This window comes from Chiloscyllium punctatum, chromosome 8 (assembly GCF_047496795.1).
Source record: "Chiloscyllium punctatum isolate Juve2018m chromosome 8, sChiPun1.3, whole genome shotgun sequence".
NCBI lineage: Eukaryota > Metazoa > Chordata > Chondrichthyes > Orectolobiformes > Hemiscylliidae > Chiloscyllium > Chiloscyllium punctatum.
In genome coordinates this window covers 48,574,303-48,595,208 of record NC_092746.1, presented here as the reverse complement: position 1 = coordinate 48,595,208, position 20,906 = coordinate 48,574,303, and the positions used below count along the sequence as shown (strand labels likewise).

The window sequence follows — 20,906 nt, the reverse complement described above, 5'->3', positions numbered from 1 at the left end:
ACGTTCAGATTCCTTTGCTATAATTTGAAGAAATAATGCTGAAGACTTTACCAAATATGTCAAATATTTGGGATGAGATTTTTCAAGTCTGCAAACTTACTTGTTTTTTAGCAACAGTTGATGGTCTCCTAACCTTTGATCTGAAGTTACTCATTTATGTGAAATATGCTGGACTGGCCATTGCTGACATTGCTTTTTTTTTTGCTTTCGACCAATTCCAAGCAAGAGAGTATTCAGCTTATTTGAGCAAACCATCTCATGATCTGTCTAAGGATTACAGATTTAAAAGAAGGCTTACATTAATACTGTTAATGCTCAGACGTCACAGATTAAAAAAAAAACACTCAACAAATCCTACTAGATAGAAAATAATCCAGGGAAAAGGAATAAGAAAGACAAGGGCATTCATTAAAGGTACCTGGGCACTCACCACGAAGGTCCCTGAGACAGCAAGTCGCTTGTGGTCATGCTGGTATTTTGGCATGAATATTATTGGATATTTTATGTGTGTGGAAGGTGTAGAGATCGAACACCTAAGGTCTTTTCATGGTTGGCACCCTTGTAATACTGCAACAGAAGCCTGTCTTGTGAACATCGCCAGTACTTAAGATTAGCTCACAGGTGCCATGATCTTGGTATTTCCAATTGAATTTGTTAAGTGTGTATGGTTAGAAAGTTTTGATTCAGTATGTGGATGTACCTACTAGAGAAGGTGCAAAACTTGACCTACTCTTGAGAAATAAGGCAGGGCAGGTGACTGAGGTGAAAGTTAGGGCTGCAGATGCTGGAGATCAGAGTCAAGATTAGAGTGGTGCTGGAAAAGGATGAGGTTTCTAAATTCTTGGAAGAGCAGAGTCTGATTAGAACAAGTCAACATGGATTTAGTAAAGGGAGGTCATGCCTGACAAACCTGTTGGAATTTTTTGAAGAGGTAGCAAGTAGGTTAGACCAGGGGAACCCAGTGGATGTGGTCTATCTGGACTTTCAAAAGGCCTTTGATAAGGTGCCACACGGGAGACTGCTGAGCAAGGTGAGGGCCCATGGTGTTCGAGGTGAGCTGCTGGGATGGATTGAGGATTGGCTATCTAACAGAAGGCAGAGAGTTGGGATAAAAGGTTCTTTTTCAGAATGGCAGCCGGTGACGAGCGGTGTCCCGCAGGGTTCGGTGCTGGGGCCACAGCTGTTCGCATTATATATTAATGATTTGGATGAGGGAACCGGGGGCATTCTAGCGAAGTTTGCCGATGATACAAAGTTAGGTAGACAGGCAGGTAGTACTGAGGAAGTGGGGAGGCTACAGAAGGATCTAGACAGGTTGGGAGAGTGGTCCAGGAAATGGCTGATGGAATTTAACGTGAGCAAGTGCGAGGTCTTGCACTTTGGCAAAAAGAATATAGGAATGGACTACTTTCTAAATGGTGAGAAACTTAATAAAGCCAAAGCACAAAGGGATCTGGGAGTGCTAGTCGAGGATTCTCTAAAGGTAAACATGCAGGTTGAGTCTGTGATTAAGAAAGCGAATGCAATGTTGTCTCTTATCTCAAGAGGGTTGGAATATAAAAGCAGAGATGTACTACTAAGACTTTATAAAGCTCTGGTTAGGCCCCATTTGGAGTACTGTGTCCAGTTTTGGTCCCCACACCTCAGGAAGGACATACTGGCACTGGAACGTGTCCAGCGGAGATTCACACGGATGATCCCTGGAATGACAGGTCTAGCATATGAGGAACGGCTGAGGATACTGGGATTGTATTCGTTGGAGTTTAGAAGATTAAGGGGAGATCTAATAGAGACGTACAAAATAATACATGGCTTTGAAAAGGTGGATGCTAGAAAATTGTTTCTGTTAGGCGAGGAGACTAGGACCCGTGGACACAGCCTTAGAATTAGAGGGGGTCATTTCAGAACGGAAATGCGGAGACATTTCTTCAGCCAGAGAGTGGTGGGCCTGTGGAATTCATTGCCACGGAGTGCAGTGGAAGCCGGGACGCTAAATGTCTTCAAGGCCGAGATTGATAGGTTCTTGTTGTCTAGAGGAATTAAGGGCTACGGGGAGAACGCTGGCAAGTGGAGCTGAAATGCGCATCAGCCATGATTGAATGGCGGAGTGGACTCGATGGGCCGAATGGCCTTACTTCCACTCCTATGTCTTATGGTCTTATGGTCTTATGGAAAAGCACAGCAGGTCAGGCAGCATCCGAGGAGCAGGAGCCCTTCATCAGGAATGAGGTGACTCAGGTGTCAGTGGGGGAGCACTTTGGGGCCAGCAACCATATTTCTATTAGTTTTAAAATAGTGATGGAAAAGGATAGACCGGATCTAAAAGTTGAAGTTCTAAATTGGAGGAAGGCTACTTTTGAAGATATTAGGCAAGAAGTTTCGAAAACTGATTGGGAGCAGATGTTCACAGGTAAAGGGACAGCTGGAAAATGGAAAGCTTTCAGAAATGAGATAACGAGAGTCCAGAGACAGTATATTCCTGTTAGGGTGAAAGAAATGGCTGGTGGTTGTAGGGCATGCTGGATAACTAGAGAAATTGAGGTTTAGTTAAGAAAAAGAAGGAAGATTGAGTGAATCCTTGAAAGAGTATAAAGGCAGGAGGAATATACTTAAGAGGGAATCAGGAGGCAAAACGGAGACATGAGATAGCTTTGGCAAATAGAGTTAAGGAGAATCCAAAGGATTTTTATAAATAAATTAAGGACAAAAGGGTAACTAGGTAGAGAATAGGGCCCTTCAAAGGCAAGGCAGCCTATGTATGGAGCTGCAGGAGATGGGGGAGATACTAAATGAGTATTTTGCATCAGTGTTTACTGTGGGAAAGAATATGGAAGATACAGAGTGTGGAGAAATAGATGGTGACATCTTGAAAAATGTCCATATTACAGAGGAGGAGGAGGTGCTAGATGTCTTGAAGTGCATAAAAGTGGATAAATCCCCAGGACTTTAATCAGGTATACTCTCGAACTCTGTGGGAAGCTAGGGAAATGATTGGGCTCCTTGCTGAGATATTTGTATCATCGATAGGCACAGGTGAGGTGCCAGAAAACTGGAGGTTGGCTAAAGTGGTGCCACTACTTAAGAAGGGAAGTTGGGGAAAAGCCAGGGAACTAAGTGGGCAAGTTGTTGGAGGGAATCCTGAGGGAGAGGATTTGCATATATTTGGAAAGGCAAGGACTGCTTAGGGATAGTCAGCATGGCTTTGTGTGTGGGAAATGCTGTCTCACAAACTTGATTAAGTTTTTTGATGATGTAATGAAGAGGATTGATGAGTGCAGAGTACTGACATGATCTATATGAACTTAACTAAGGTGTTTGACAAGGTTTTTCATGGTAGACTGGTTAGCAAGATTAGATCTCATGGAATACAGGGAGAACTAGCCATTTGGATACATAACTGGCTCAAAGGCAGCAGACAGACAGTGGTGGTGGAGGGTTGTTTTTCAGACTGGAGGCCTGTGACCAGTGGAGTGCCACAAGGATCGGTGATGGGTCCACTACTTTTCGTCATTTATATAAATGATTTGGATGGGAACATAGGAGGTATGGTTAGAAAGTTTGAGCTATAGGAAGAGGTTGAATAGCCTGGGTCTGTTGTCCCTGGAGCATCAGAGGCTGAGGGGTGACCTTATAGAGGTTTATAAAATCATAAGGGGCATGGATAGGATAAATAGACAAAGTCTTTCCCCTGGGGTAGGGGAGTCCAGAGCTAGAGGGCATAGGTTTAGAGTGAGAGGGGAAAGATCTAAAAGGGATCTAAGTGGAACTTTTTCATACAAAGGGTGGTACGTGTTTGGAATGGGCTGCGAGAGGAAGTGATGGAGTCTGGTACAATTGCAACATTTGAAAGACATCTGGATGGGTATATGAATAGGAAGTGTTTAGAGGGATATGGTGCCGGTGCTGGCAACTGGGACTAGTTTAGGTTAGGATATCGGGTTGGCATGGATGAGTTGGACTGAAGGGTGTGTACATCTCTATGACTCTGTGACTCAATATCAAAAATTGAATTTAGTTGTCAGTATGTTCAAATATTTTGTGAACAACGCAGTCAGTCACAATGTACTGATGTAGATATATTAATTTAAAATGAAAACAAAATTAAAAACAAGTGCACTCATATTCTGCCTACAGAATTTTGCCGCTGACTTAGAGTTGCTCAGATGAGACTGTTGAACTGAAGGATTGCTGAGAGGATTAGATAGTGCACCATCTCGAGGTAGTGCAGAGCAGAAAAACAACATCATTCTAAAACAGTGGAAGCAGCTGCTTATCTAAAGATAGCACTGCAGAATATAAAATCAAGTACCTTATGAAAAGAGTTTTTATTTTGATATGAAATTGATCCCTCTTTGCAACATTCCTCTTATCCTTCCACACAACTTCCTTCTCTCTCCCACTCCCGCTGTGGCCTCCCAACCTTCCCCTGGTCGTCCTGTCATTCCCAGGCAAAAAGGAGCCTGGACCTCAATACAGCCTATGTCCATTCCCAGACCAATCCCCAATGCAGAACATTCACACTCTTAGTCCATGTGTAAGCCTCCTTTACTGCTCCCTGCTCACAGTGCAGACCTCCACCCCACTCCCAGCCCCTGCTCCCAGTGCTGGCCTTTGTCACTGGAGTCCCAGCCTCCCTGGCCCCTTCCCCAGCATTGCATGTAACAGTGATGACATAACTGAACACAACTCGGTGACATAATTGCTGTATGTGCTGATGTTTCCTTCAGCCTTCCCTATCACAATCTGTATCTGCATATACTCAATGACCATCACTCTGAATTATAACAAACTCTGTCCTGAAGCCCAAGGATAAACCACATCCCTTTTCCATATGTTGTACAATAAATTGGAATAGAATTTCTTCTTTAGTCCACTTGTCTTCCTACATTTGCTCAATGTTAGGCACGTTGAAGCAGATCTGGTTTACAGAGGATGCAAGCTGCATTTAGAAGGGTTGTTTTTATTGCAGACCCGAGAGAAATCCATAACCAAAACAAAATATGATTGTGGATTAACATGGCAACAATCACTGATACCTCTTACAGAAAATGAAACAATTCAGAACGTTTGAATCATGATTTTTAGAAATGCACAATATAGATAAATAGAGGTGTGAACAGATGGTTCTCAAAATTATCTACCACAGAGCACAAAAAAGGAAGCATCAAATGCTAGTTAACAGTAACACACCGCTCATGAAGCATGGTGAGATCTGCTGTTGCTGTGTTCAGATTTTTAGAAGATTTTATCTTTTGACAAAATTGCCATTTAAATGTTTAGCAAATTCAGTCAACTTGGCTGCAAGAATTGGCTGTATGTTTATATTGTATTACAGTGAATGGTGCAAAACTCAAAGCAGTTACATAACCAGGTCATCAGTCAGTATTGTTCAGCTTGGTGCTGTGAGACACCTACATGGGAAAGAATTGTGTCAGAATAGGAGGTGGATTCCTATCCCAGACTTAACTATTGAAATTATGGAAAGCTCTTCTTACTCCTGCTCTTTGTCCCTCTATTTGTAAGTGATTTTGTTATGAAATGTTTCACACGTCAACTTCAGTCCCTCTCCCTCTGTCAGGATTAGGTAGTGCTTATTGGATGGGACCTTACCTGCTCAAATTTCCAGATACAGAAATTTAAAGTGAGTGCCATTCCTTGTAATAGGAGAAATAGAAACCCTTCCTGTGGTGATAATGCAATAGAGATTGCTTTGCAGTGAGGAAAACTTAGAAAACACCTTCTCTTTCAGCATGTGGGGGTCAATAAAACTATAGGTCCTAAACCCCAAATTTCATTTCTGGGTCAAGTGCACACAGGTGGGAGAATCCCTAGCTCCGTACTGCCAACCTTTACAATGGCCACTTACACTCCCCATTTTCAGTGCAGGATGCAGATGAGAATGGAGTCAGGGTAGGCAAGCAGAGCAGAAATCTTCCCTCAGCTCCAGACTGGAAATGTATTGGATGCAGTTCAGGGAAGGTAAACTCAACCAACACCTGAAATGGGTATGTTTTCTTATGAGGGCAGGTTGAACGAGGTGGACTGGAGTTTAGCAGAGTAATAGGTGACTTAATTCAAACATATAAGGACCAAAGGGATCTTGACAGGGTGGATGTAAAAAAGAATGTTAACTTCTTTGGGAGAATCTAGAATTAGGGATAAGGGATTGTCTATTTAAAACAGATAATAAGGTTTTGTTCACACAGAGGCCAGTGAGTCTTCAGAATTTTCTTCCTCAAAATTTGGGTAGACAAGAAGTGTTTCTGAATATTTTTGAGGACGAGGTAGATAGATTCTTGATAAACAAGGGGTTGGTAGGTTATCAGGAGGAGGAATAAATGTGGAACAATCAAAGCAACCTTTGTCCTATTGAATGGTGGAGCTAGCTCAGACGACTGAGTGTCTGAACCCCAGCTCTTAATTTGTGTGTTTGTGTGCAAATACAGGGAAAGAACTGGATAAATAAACATTTGGTCAAGTATATATTCTCTGAACTGCTTCAGTTTATTTTCAGCCTTCCTTAATTAAATAGGCCAATATTGTGAGCCATGGTCTCACTGATGATCTATATAACTGAAGCATAACATCAATTGTTTTGTATTTAATTTCCCTTGCAATAAAATGCCAATATTCTATATGCTTTCCTAATTAATGTATTTCATTCTATATTACTTTCCTAAATAACAGGAAGACAATCCCAGCTCAGAATTTATATATTACTCAACCATTCTTCACTATCTATTCGACAGTTCAAAAGCTTATTTAGAGAAGGCACTTAGTATATCATTGGTGAAACCAAGTTAGCAATAAATTATTATGAATACACTACGGTAATAGCATTCCTCTTTGTGGATCCAGAAACATTGCAGAAGAAGCTATCTCTCAGTCCAATGAAAAGGACCTGCCGAACATCCAGCCATTCTGACAGAGCTAAACATTTGGCCTGATCCGAACATCTTGGTTAAATGAGGTAGTCAGTTTCAGGTCAGCGATCTCAGTCCTTTACTAAATATGAATCTGATGGAATGAATGGAAGATATATGGAGGAACTACTGACAGTGAATGACATCATTGATAAGAGCAAGGGCATGGATTTCTAAAGACTCATTTTTCAGAGCTTGAAGAATTGTCTGCAGTATTAAGTGAAATATCCAAGAAGTTTCAACACATTGCACCAAGTGTGAAATTTTCAACAGATAGTCTCAGCCAAAACAATGTGATTGTCAGAGTTAGGAGCCCCCTCAGCTCTTTAATGAACTGTGGAATGAGCATCTTCCTTCGAGATTTCCTGCCTAGTCCAAGGGTGTAAGTGGGATGATAAAACACTGTCAAAGGAAAGATTTGTGAACCCAGCTTGGGTAAGAAAGACTAAGCTCAATAAGGGTTCCTAAAGCTGTAGCAATCATGGAAATGAGAGTAGCAAGGAGAACTGGGAAGACTATGATACTGGATCTGAGAGACTGCAATAAGATAAACTTCCAAGGTACAAGAGGTTAGCCTCTCAAACTATATAGATGTGAATGGGAATGGACAAAGGATGTGTGATGTGTGACTTCTTCAACCTGAAGAGAGTGTACCACAAGGATTCAGGAATTCAGAATAGCAGAAACGTCCTCCACAAATGTCCTGCCATCAGCGCAACACAAAATAGTGCAAACAGTCATATTTCCTGCTTTCTTTCCTTGTACAGGAAGAGAGCACAAAATGTCTGGGAGAACAGAAAGTTGGGGAGATCTATGGGGATGGTTTTCCAGCACAGATCATTGACAGCCTAAGACTGTTTGACCATTCACTGTCTCATACAGTCAGCCCTAAAATGAGTGACAGCTTTCAACGTATCTTCAACCTCTTACAGAATCTTTTATATATTAAAATGCCCAAAGACACAACAGGACTCAATTTAATAATCTTTTACCTGTCTACTTAATATTGATAAGATTTGGAGGTGCTGGTGTTGGACTGGGGTGGACAAAGTTAAAAATCACACAAAACCAGGTTTATTTGGAAGCACTAGCTTTCAAGGCACTGCCTCTTCATCAGGTGGTTGTGGAAGATGGCAATACAACATAGAATTTATAGAAACATTGTTACTGTCATAGAATTGTAATGATATATTAAACAACTTTAATTAAAAATCACACAACACTAGGTTATAGCTCTTAAACAAATTGAGATTAAGTTTTTCATCTTTTAGAATGGGATATGGTGGTTTTAGTTATTTAATATGTAAATCCCAGAGTTACCTTCTCATGGTGGTATCAGCTTATCTAATAATAGGTGTCATCTCAGCTCAGACAGTGCATTAAATGTGTGAAGCCAAGTCTGTACCAATGTTGAGTCAATTCTATTTCTAAAGTGGGGCTTACAGAATCTTACTCAATGTTGCCAATGAGGCAGCAAATTACATTTGCTGCTTGGGCAAGATACTTGATCAAAAAAAAAAGCACAATTAAAATCTGGTTTAATAACAACTGTTGTTATATAGCTGCTGACAAAGCAATCAACAAGGACAGTGTCATCGAAACTAGGAGAAGATGCAAGCCAGATCCTTGGTTTATTTTGATGACATTTTGTTACGTCACCCTCCCAACTCTTCTCCCAATCATTTTCAGAGAGGCTAGACATTTAATAGCATTAGGCTGAACAGTACTGTGCTATTGCAAAAACAAAGTCAGCCTAATGTGGCGGCTGATTTGGAGATTTGGTCGTCCAGAGTATGAGTTGCCTGAACCATGAACCACTCAGCTGTATAACTGCTCACAGGTTCTTGACAGTGGAGAAGGAGACACCAGGTGTGGAAGCCAAGGGAGAGGAAATCACCATGGGGTCAAACATTAGTTTTTGAGATACCTATACTTCACTCAACCTGTATTTTGAATGATATTAGAAAACTTTTTGTAGTATTTACACTGTATTTCATTTGTAAATGTATAATGGAAAAATGTGATCTGCTGGTAAATGCATAGAGCAGGCAGCCCAATATTGGAGATTACTACCAGAGTTGGAAATGGTTGTGTGACGCTCAGTTCAGATTTTAACATCTGCCAAAATGCTCTTGAATTTTGCCTGAAAATTATTTTTAATCGGATAATTGTCAAATTTTCTTTTGAAAATAATGATTGAATCCACCTCTAGCATACTCTCACACAGAGCTGCTGTTAGGAAATTGATCTCAATGAGAATTTACACCAACATTTCTGCTGCATTGAGGAATTTTATGTATAGCAGAGAGAGCAATGGGCAGAACTTTTAATTTAATGAAAGGAAACAGGTGAGTCAGGTAGAGAATTGTGATTTCAAAAATCTGCACCCTGCCCCAAACCTGTTTCAAGCTTAGCATTTTCTGGCTTTAACTGAAGCCAACAGGACAAAAGGAAGTGGGTTCTAACCTTAAATATGTTCATGAGGCTATGACTCACATTTGTGTTCTCCATATGAGGTTTATATCATTGACTATATTTTCGAAACACCACCTCAATGCAAGAACCTGTTGGATTCAGAAAGTTGATCTCACACCCACCTCCTGGTTTCAGTTACCTGCCTGAGGAATCCCCAAATGATCATGCACTCCAACCCTCCATCTCTATTAGGCTTCCTCCATCACTTCTCCACTACTAAATATGCTATCATTGACCAGAAACCCAAATACATAAACACAATGGCTGCAACAGCAGGTGGGAGGCTAGGAATACTGCAGCAAATAACTCACCTCCTGACTCCCTAGAGCCTGTCAACCATCTGCAATGCACAAGTCAGAAGTGTGATGGGTGCATTTCAACAACACTCAAGAAGCTTGACACCATCCAGGACAGAGCAGGCTGGTTTGATTGGCACTGCATCCACAAGCATCCACTCCCTCCACCACCGACAGTCAGTAGCAGCAGTGTGTACTATTTACAAGATGCACAGTGGAAATTCACCAAAGATCTTTAGGTAGCACCTTCCGAACCCATGACTACTTCCATCTAGAAGGACAAGCGCAGCAGATACGGTAGCCATCACCTGTCAGTTCCTTTCCAAGCCATTTGCTGTTCCCTTACAGTTGCTGGGTCAAAATCCTGAAGTTCTTTCACTCAGGACATTCTGGTCTATCTTCAGCACAAGGACTGCATCGGTTCAAGAAGGAAGCTCTCCATTACCTTCTCAAGGGCATTTGGTTTTGGGCAATAAATGTTAGCGAGCCTGCAATGCCCACGTTCTATGAGTAAATAAATAAAAAAGACCCCCAAACCTCCCAGCCATGACCAGTCATTGTACCAGCACATCTCACCCCAAGGCCCCCCTTATGCCCCACTTCCTTCTATCAAATACATCCTTCTGGTTGCCATTACCCTCTCCAATTAATCCAATCCCCAGCCTCTCTCTGCCTTTTCATTCTTTTTATCTTTTACAAGGGGGAGCATGTTATATTTATCCACTCTGTCCAGCCAATTCACAATTTTGTAAACCTTTATAAAATCTCCTGGTCAGTAGTCTTCTCCTCAAGGTGAGCAGCTGCAACCTCTTCAATCTATCCTCATACCTGAGGGTTCTCATTCATGGAAGCATTCTAGTAAATCTCTTCTGCAGACTTTCCAATACGTTCACATCTATCCTAAAATGTAGCATCCACAACAGTACACAATGCGCCAGCTGAGATCTAACAAGTACCTTATACAGGTTCATATTTACCTTCTTACTCTTGAACGCTATCCCCCTATTAATAAAACTGAGAACACTATGCTAACTATTGTCCCTACCTGTCCTGCCACCTTCAATGATCTAGTCACGTATACACCCGGACCCATCTGTTCTTGCATCCCCTCTAACATTGTACTCCTCCCTTTTTTTTATTGTCTTTCAATGTTCTTCTGACTAAACCACCTCAGACTTCTCTTCTTTGAACCTTATTTGTTACCTATCTACCCACTCCACCAACTTTCAAAGTTCTTTTGGTGTTCCGTGCTGCCCTCCTCACAGTTTACAGTTCTTCCAAGTTATGTGTCACTTGCAAACTTTGTATTTATCCCTTGCACACTAAGATCCAGATAACTAATGTACATCAGGAAAAGCAAGAGTCCCAAAACTGACCTCTGAGAACCCCACCACAAAACTTGTCTTCATAAAAGTCTAAATGAGATTAATAAAATGTTTGGTACAGAAAATTAGTTAATGGTTTACGTATTAATAGAATAAAAAGTGTTTTAAACTCCTGATGTGGAGCTGTGGCATGAGATACTTGATATACACAAAATTTGCCCCATTTAGTACTCAAGATTCCAGCTCCAGAGAAAATGCAGACTGGTACCTTGGCTCAGTATTGGAGCTTAGCCATATGACTTGGAAATGAACATGGTAGTAGTTAACACTACTTAAATAAGCTATCAAATTACAATGATTATATAAAGCCATTTAGCAGGTAGACATTCTGAATTACTCCCCAGATGAACAAGTAAAATGATTCAATCCACAATATGCAAAGCAAAATTGTAAGTTGGTGCAAACTGTGTTTGTGTATTATAAATAATTTTAACAGAAAATAATATATTAATGAAATGAGAGTCAGCATGGTACCCTGTGTGTTTTTACTATTTATTCAGATCCAGAGACATAAGGCCTCAAATCTCTAACAGAACGGTAAACGTTTAATCTTTCCTTATCAGTAATACACAATAAATGCAATGACATATTCCAGAGAATCTTTTTATTGTCTCTGTCCAGGAAACAGATGTCTATTGATCAAGAGCACTTAACAATACTCTCTTATCATTTTGGACACTATCTTCTGAGCGTAACGTGAAAAGAAAATGAAGTTGAAGCCCAGATTGAAACCTCCCTTGACGACAAATTGATTACATTGACACATGATTGATTTCCTGATATATTTTCTGAGCAAAGGTCCTGTACTGGGAGCGCCTAATCATGAATACTACAAATATATCACTAATATAACAATGATTTAGCTTAAATAATTCACTGTGTTGATTGGTTTGATCCAATCAGGAATTAATTGTAAAATATGCAGACCCAATGTTACATTTTTGGGAGAAATTTGCAACTATGTTAACTTTGCCTTGCCTAAAATGAGTAAGAAACAATCCAGCTAAAAACAATTGACACTTTCTTTGACAGACATAAGTCAGAATTTTAATGAGATCAGGTCATTTCTATTCCACGTAACAATTTAACCTGCAGGGGTTTGAACATCTGGTTACCTCATTCAGTTTGAAAAGACTTTAACTTGTGTGATGAAGAGATGATTGAACAAGTAGAGAGAAACAGATCAATCAAGTGTAGATTATTGTTGTACAGATAGTATTATTCAGGACATCAATTGTTTAGTGATTTGTGAATGTCATGTTCCCTCTTTTTTTTCAGACAAAGTAGAAGTTAAAGTTGGAGAATATAATGCCATAGCTGACTCCTTGGAACTAATTAATAACACTCTTAGGTTTCAAGGTAGGACAAGTACAATGTTTACACATGATATCTTTGAAACTCCTGGGGGTGAGATCTGCAATTCAGAATTCGCCTATATTTAGCGGAGCTAAATCTCCAGCATCAGTGATTGATGTTTCTTGTGTATGTTTAAAGCTGCACCCATCCAGGCAAATGTGAGTATTTCATCAGATTTCTAATTGTGCCTGGTCTTATTCAATTTCTGATGAATGGTAACCTCCAGGATTTTAATTGTCGGCAATTTGAATGTCAAGTGAACGTGGTTAAACTTTCTCTTGTTGGACAGTTTTAGCCAAGCACTTGTGTGGTCCAAATGTTCCTTGCCATTTATCATTCTAAACCTTTGTTACATGCAAGCACAGACTGCTTTGTGCTCATGCAAGAAATAGGGATTCAAATGGCATTTTTGATGTTTATTGGAAAGGAATTTGGGTGCACAAATAAAGAAGTCTTCCTAAAATTGTACAGAACTTTGGTGAGACCACATCTGAAATACTGTACGTAATTTTGATATCCATATTTAGGGAAAGATAAACTTGCACTGGAGGCCATACAGCAAAGGGTCACTAAATCAGTTTCTTGAATGAGGCATTGCTCTAAAAAAGAAAGATACGATCTTTCTTTCTATCGTTTATCAAAGCCCAGTGTTGTATATGTACTGGACAAATTGATAGAGGACTCCAGGAGAACAGATAACTATCATTTATTTCATACATGCATCTGGAGAAACACACAGGAGGTCAAATCAATCTACTAAGTTGTGGATCACCTTCAAGCTTTAGACAGACTACAGCGTGCATGTTACACTTCCTACACTTCAATATCCAAGTGTCAGATATTATCTTTGTTTCCCGCAGTCTCTATAAGCATTATCTGCTCCTCATCCAAGGCCTTTGTTACCACTGCTTCTAGCTATTAACCTTGACGGCCTGAATGCCTTGTGTGTTTTTTTTTTCATTTCTCTGTCCATCTGTAGGTTCCCACATGCTTTGCTACCTTTTCTTATTATTGACTATATAGCAAAACCGTAACTCACTTAACCCATTCCATTCCTCCTCGTTATCCCCATGCATTTGACCCTTGGTCTAGCCCAAGATATCCAATACAGCAACGTTGTCTTTTTCCTTTATGCTCTGCCCCATCAACATTGAACAGGTATTCAACTTCGGATTGTAAAAGCAAGCCATCTGTACAATTTGGTCCTTCACTTGAGTTCGCCGAACTAATGCCCCATTGTGCCAATTTCTAAATCCCTATATCCACCTTCTCTGTGTCCACTTCATGTGATAAATTGAGCATGTTAGAGATAAAATTAATAATCATACAATAAAAAAAAGGTTTGGGAGATGATTCTTATCTGTATATTTGTTACCTGTTTGCACAATTCCTTCTACCAAGTGGTGGATTTGAGATGGTCAATGTGATTTGCTAAGGCTCAGGCCTGTTGCTGAAGTATATACTATGTCTTATACTTTCCCTGTGCCTTGCCCCAGATTGGGCTGAAGTCATGGAGTCACAGAGTCCTACAGCACAGAGACAGACCCTTTGGCCCAAACTGGTCCATGCCAGCCAAAATGTCCATCCACGCTAACGCCATTTCCCTGCACTTGGCCCACCTCCTTCAAAGGCGAAAGTGAAGACTGCAGATGCTGGAGATCAGAGTGGTGCTGGAAAAGCACAACAGGTCTGGCAGCATCCGAGGAGCAGGAAAATAGACATTTCAGGAAAGGGCTGATGAAGGGCTTTTGCTTGAAATGTCGATTTTCCTGCTCCTTGGATGCTGCCTGACCTGCTGTACTTTTCCAGTACCACTCTAATCTAGACCCATATCCTTCCAAATCTTCCCTGTACGTGTATTTGCCCAAATGCCTTTTAAATGTTGTTAATGTATCTATCTCAACCACTTCCACTGGAAGCTCAGTCCATATGCGTACCACCCTTTGTGTAAAAAACATTGCCCCTCAGGTTCCCTTTTATTCTTTCCCCTCTAACCTTAAACTGGTGCCCTCTAGTCCTCAATTCCCCAACGCTGGGAAAAAGACTGAGTTCATTCACCTTATCCATGCCTCTCATGATCTTGTAAACCTCTATAAGGTCCCCCCTAGTCTACTACACTCTAAAGAAAAACATCCTAGCTTGTCCAAGCTCTCTCTATAACTCAGACCATTGAGTCATGGCAACGTCCTTGTAAACTTCTTCTGCATTCTTTCTAGTTTAATAACATCCTTCCTATAGCAAGGTGACCACAACTGAACACAATACTCCAAGCGCAGCCTCACCAACGTCCTGTACAACTACAGCATAACTTCCCAATTTCTATACTCAATGATTGATGAAGGCCAGTGTGTCAAAAGCCTTCTTCACTACCCTGTCAACCTGTGACTCTACTTTCTGGGAACCATACACCTGAACTCCAAGATTCCTCTGTTCCATTACACTCCTTAAGGCCCTACCATTCATCATTAAACTCCTACCCAATTTGCCTCTCCAAAATGCAAGAACTCACACTTATCTATATTAAACTCCATTTGCCATTTCTCGGCTCACTTCCCCAGCTGACCAAAGTCCTGCTGCAATTTCTGATAACCTTCCTCACTGTCTGTGATCCCACCTATTTTAGGTGTCATTTGCAAACTTACTAATCATGTCTTGTACATTTTCATCCAAATCGTTGATATAGATAACAGTCAGTAATAGGCCCAACACTGACCCCAAAGGACTCAACTAGTCACAGGCCTCCCAGTCCAACAAGCATTCTTCCACTATTACCCTCTGCTTCCTACCATCAAGCCAACTGTTTATCCAATTTGCCAGGTCTCTCTGGATTCCATGCAATCTAACCTTCCAGAGCATCCTATCATGTGGAACTTTATCAAAGGCCTTACTGAAATCCATATAGACGACGTCTACCGCCGTGCTCTTGTCAACTATCCTGGTCACTTCATCAAAGAATTTGTGAGGTATGATCTCCCACTCACAAAGCCATGCTGATTACTCCTAATCAAACCCTGTCTTTCCAAATGCATGTATATCTCTCAGAATCTTCTGAAGTAACTTACCTTCCACAGATGTTAGGCTTACTGGTCTATAGTTCCCAGACTTTTCTTTGCAGCCCTTCTTGATTAAGGGCACAACATTCACTACCCTCCACTCTACCTCGCCCATGGCCACCAATGATGCAAAAATATTGGGTTAGGGTTTTGTGTTTGGTTACTGGTGGGATAATATATACAAGGACTGGATTAGTTATTACATCAGATGTCTTTCACGTTTTCCACAGTTTGTATCTTTATATATTTCAACCAGTTATACCTTTTACAGTCTCGCTGGTACCTTAGGTGCAAGTACACTGAATTGTTTTGGATGGGGCATGATCAATTGCTCTTGTATCCAAACTCCTACTGCCACATGATAATGTAATATTTCCCATTGTCCTGTATGCAACAGGTCGACCCTCCATTGTTGCTCATTATCATCTCTATTCAGTAGATCAGATGAACATATACACCGAACAGGCTTCTACATGAAGCTAAAACAAGGAATTGCAGATCCTGGAGATCTGAAACCAAAGCAGAAATTGCTGGTGAAATTCAGCAGGTCAAACAGCCAGCTGATAGTAGAAAACAAAGTTAATGTTATCAGCACGTGCCTGGCGAAGAGTTAACAAACTCGAAACATTAACTCTGATTTCTTTCCACAGATGCTGCCAGCCTATTGAATATTGCCAGCAATTTCAGTTTTTGTTTCAGGTTTCTACACTGTCTCTATCTAAATGACTACTTATGGTATTGCATATCTATTGCATCTTTATTGCATATGGTGGTATATTACATAACCTTTAATAATAATCCTTCTTAATTACCCCACATTCTCTACCCTAAATAATGTCAAATGGCTGGTGACACTGGTAGAATTTGAATTGTCAGAACAATGCCAAACAATGTATTATTAAGTATAAAACACTCTGCATTAGAATTAACTACACTTGCTAAATCCTTGAGCTAGCAGCAGATACAGTGGTGTCTCACCCTTCTGGATTTGTCTCAGCTTTTCCCTCATCTGCTTGAGTATCCATGATCCATTAGTATTGCAGACATCATTTCTGATCACATCATTACAGAGATTTTTCTACATCCAAATCAATTTATTAATGGGCCGAGCATGACTCTCTTGTACTGTGGCTAAGGTCTGAAATCTCCATGTAAGATCTTGATCTGTGCTGAGCTGTCTGTCCTGATTTCCTTAAGAACTTAAAGCCTAACCCTTTTGACGTTAGCAAACCAATCAAATTTATTACTGAGGTCCTGTCCCTGTTTCAATTACTGTAGCAGCATCACTGATCAGGTTGTGTTTCAGTTGACCTATTTCCGGGACTAGGATACAGTCATTTTCCACTCTCCACCTTTAAACTAAGCTGCCTATATTGTCATTGACCAAAGCTGTATACATTTCACGAGTTTGACTGGAACATCACACAAATGGCCAATATTGGAGATGTTTAGAAAAACAGGAACCAGTTCACGGTGTACATTATCCTATAAGATCCTACTGTTAATTAGCATAAGTCAGTAATCTGAAACATGCACTTGTCTAGTTAAATTCAGTTATTTAACAAATGGCACAGTCTCTCTAAACAGTAACCACCAATCATCCATATGTATCAAATGTGTGGTTACTTCTTCTCCATTACATTCAGTGTCCTATGTTGAGTGTTGCACACCACATTGTTTGTGATGTAGTGTACTCCAGTCAATAGTATAGATGTATATTGGGCAAGAGTCTTCATTCCCTCTGCTAAGAACTCTAACCCTAAAAGTATTGGTGTGACAACAACATTCTGTAAATTAAATAAATAACTATCTTTGCCATCGCTGATCTGCAAGTCAAAATTAAAAATTATTAAGTAAAATGCTTCAACTATGGTCAACGTTTCCAATTTCCCTTTCCTTTTATGTCCATGCAAGCACATGGATCATTGGTCAAAATTACTTGGTATGACTCCAGCCACCAAGGTGAAAACCTAATCTCCCACAAGACATACCTCAGACTAGTCTGCTTTCACCTATGCCTCTGTATCAGACAGAACTTGCTAACCTTTAATCTCCTGTCACATCTTGTGTAGCTTCTTGTACAGCTTCCTGACAAATCATGTAACCTTTTCACTTGCAGGTCCTACTTTCTCAATGCCAGTCACAACATTCCCTTGTCATCTCATCAGCCTTCCGTCATTAACTCATATGCAGTTAATCCAGTTACTGGTGTTTTGCTGTCAATTCTGTTAGGATACAAGACAACAAATGCGCCAATTCCCACATGATCTCTTTTATGGCTTTAGCTAATGCTTACTTTAACGTCCTATCCATTCATTGTACCATGTCTGAGCTCTGCAGGTGATAATTTTGTTTTGTTTCCACCATCTTATATACTTCTGAAGAATATAAGAAAGAGGAGCAGGTGTAGGCCATTCAGCCCCTCTCAGGCCTCTGAGGAGATTTCATAGAGGCGTTCAAACTCATGAATTAGCTGGATAGAGTAGATAGGGTGAATCTATTTCTCCTTGGAAAAGTGGGGGAAAAAAGAGAGGCACAGATTTAATGTCCAAAATATACAAAGATGATTTGAGAATAACTCAGTTTCATTCAGCAAATAATCAAAAACATGAAATGCACTGCTTGGAATATCATGGAGTTGGGTTCAGTTGAGGCATTCAAGAGAGAGGGCTTTGGATGGTTATTTGGAAAGCAGTAATGTGCATGCATGTGGAGAAAAATAAAAGATTGACACTTGGTAACAATTCCTGTTTAAAGTTCTGCTACCAACTGGCCTCCTCCACACTGTAACAATTCCGTATTTTTGCAGCTATGTTCAAAACTACAAACATTGACTCATTCAAGTCTCTTCAAGACCTTGTATGTTTTAAAAAATCTCACTCCTTATTTCTCTAGACTGTAAGGAATAAAGGGCAAGTCTGTCTCTAATAAAGGGCAAACCTGTTCTCTAATATCAGTATATCTTTTTATATTCTGGATTAGTGGTGCTGGAAGAGCACAGCAGTTCAGGCAGCATCCGAGGAGCAGTAAAATCGACGTTTCGGGCAAAAGCCCTTCATCAGGAATAAAGGCAGAGAGCCTAAAGCGTGGAGAGATAAGCTAGAGGAGGGTGGGGGTGGGGAGAAAGTAGCATAGAGTACAATAGGTGAGTGGGGGAGGGGATGAAGGTGATAGGTCAGGGAGGAGGGTAGAGTGGATAGGTGGAAAAGAAGATAGGCAGGTCGGACAAGTCAAGGGGACAGTGCTGAGCTAGAATTTTGGAACTGGGGTGACGTGGGGGAAGGGGAAATGAGGAAACTGTTGAAGTCCACATTGATGCCCTGGGGTTGAAGTGTTCCGAGGCGGAAGATGAGGCGTTCTTCCTCCAGGCGTCTGGTGGTGAGAGAGCGGCGGTGAAGGAGGCCCAAGACCTCCATGTCCTCGGCAGAGTGGGAGGGGGAGTTTAAATGTTGGGCCACAGGGCAGCGTGGTTGATTGGTGCGGGTGTCCCAGAGATGTTCCCTAAAGCGCTCTGCTAGGAGGCGTCCAGTCTCCCCAATGTAGAGGAGACCGCATCAGTAGCAACGGATACAATAAATGATATTAGTGTATGTGCAGGTAAAACTTTGATGTATGTGGAAGGCTCCTTTAGGACCTTGGATGGAGGTGAGGGAGGAGGTGTGGGCGCAGGTTTTGCAGTTCCTGCGGTGGCATGGGAAGGTGCCAGGACGGGAGGGTGGGTTGTAGGGGGGGCGTGGACTTGACCAAGTAATCACGGAGGGAACGGTCTTTGCGGAAGATGGAAAGGGGTGGGGAGGGAAATATATCCCTGGTGATGGGGTCTATTTGGAGGTGGTGGAAATGTCGGCGGATGATTTGGTTTATGCGAAGGTTGGTAGGGTGGAAGGTGAGCTCCAGGGGCGTTCTGTACTTGTTACGGTTGGAGGGGTAGGATCTGATGGCGGAGGTGTGGGATGTGGACGAGATACATTGGACAGCATCTTTAACCATGTGGGAAGGTAAATTCCGTTGCTCCCGATGCAGTCTCCTCTACATTGGGGAGACTGGACACCTCCTAGCAGAGTGCTTTAGGGAACATCTCCGGGACACCCGCACCAAGCAACCACACCACCCCGTGGCCCAACATTTCAACTCCCCCTCCCACTCTGCCGAGGACATGGAGGTCTTGGGCCTCCTTCACCGCCGCTCCCTCACCACCAAATGCCTGGAGAAGAACGCCTCATCTTCCACCTCGGAACACTTCAACCCCAGGGCATCAATGTGGACTTCAACAGTTTCCTCATTTCCCTTCCCCCCACCTCACTCTAGTTCCAAACTTCCAGCTCAGCACTGTCCCCATGACTTGTCCTACCTGCCTATCTTCTTTTCGACCTATCCACTCCACCCTCCTCCCTGACCTATCACCTTCATCCCCTCCCCCACTCACCTACTGTACTCTATGCTACTTTCTCCCCACCCCCACCCTCCTCTAGCTTATCTCTCCACGCTTCAGGCTCTCCGACTTTATTCCTGATGAAGGGCTTTTACCTGAAACGTCGATTTTACTGCTCCTCGGATGCTGCCTGAACTGCTGTGCTCTTCCAGCACCACTAATCCAGAATCTGGTTTCCAGCATCTGCAGTCATTGTTTTTACCTATATCTTTTTATATGTATACAGGAGTAAAACTGTACATAGTATCCCAGGTACAGCCTCACCAACACTGTTTTTAAACTCCCTGATAATAAAGGCCAAGTTCCAAGTGCCTTCTTAATTTCTTGCAGAACCTTACTCACTCGCCCTGTTAAAATGTCCCTTGATCTTAATTCATCTGTCGTGGTATTTTCCATCTTGACATTACTGCTTCTAACATTATTCAAACAACATTTGTCACCATCTCATTTGGACTAGGCTTCCACCCATCCTGTGACTGGGTCAACAATGACCAAACAATAGTTTTTTTTTCTCAAATTGGTGGAAATGGTCTTATGAAAACTAATTATAACTGCTCCCGCCACCCTTTTGACCAGGATTGATATGACATTGGCAGATTGACTGGTCTTTCCCGATCAGTTTGACAATGTTTTTCTGTGTCTTTTCCCATACTTTGCTACCAGCATTATCTGTTCATCTTCCACCGCATGGCCCCCTTCCCATGATATTCACATTTGTGATAGATTTTATGAAGTTATATTGTAGTGCTACCTTCTTTTCCTCCACTCTTCAGCATCTCTTACCATTCCTTATTTTTCCCTTTGCTTTTTCCACCTCTTCTATATCCCTGTGAAACTGTACTTGGTTAATTTCCTCCAAAACAATTGCAAGCTGCTGCTACCTGATGCCCAGGAATTATTGCAACAACCTTCTTAGCTGCCTCTACTGCCCATCAGTATCCAACTGAATGCGATCTGTTCTATCTTGATAATGCATTAACCTTTAT

General features: G+C 41.4%; 1 protein-coding gene across 3 annotated transcripts in view; it reads left to right on the top strand.

The window, feature by feature from the left end:
* Nucleotides 1-20,906, top strand: part of gabbr2 (gamma-aminobutyric acid (GABA) B receptor, 2) — a 968,818-nt gene that overhangs the window by 795,473 nt on the left and 152,439 nt on the right. For all 3 annotated transcript variants that reach the window (XM_072575495.1, XM_072575496.1, XM_072575497.1), the window contains exon 9: nt 12,358-12,438. In XM_072575495.1, the coding sequence (XP_072431596.1) occupies nt 12,358-12,438 (81 nt within the window). The remainder of the gene's footprint in view (nt 1-12,357; nt 12,439-20,906) is intronic.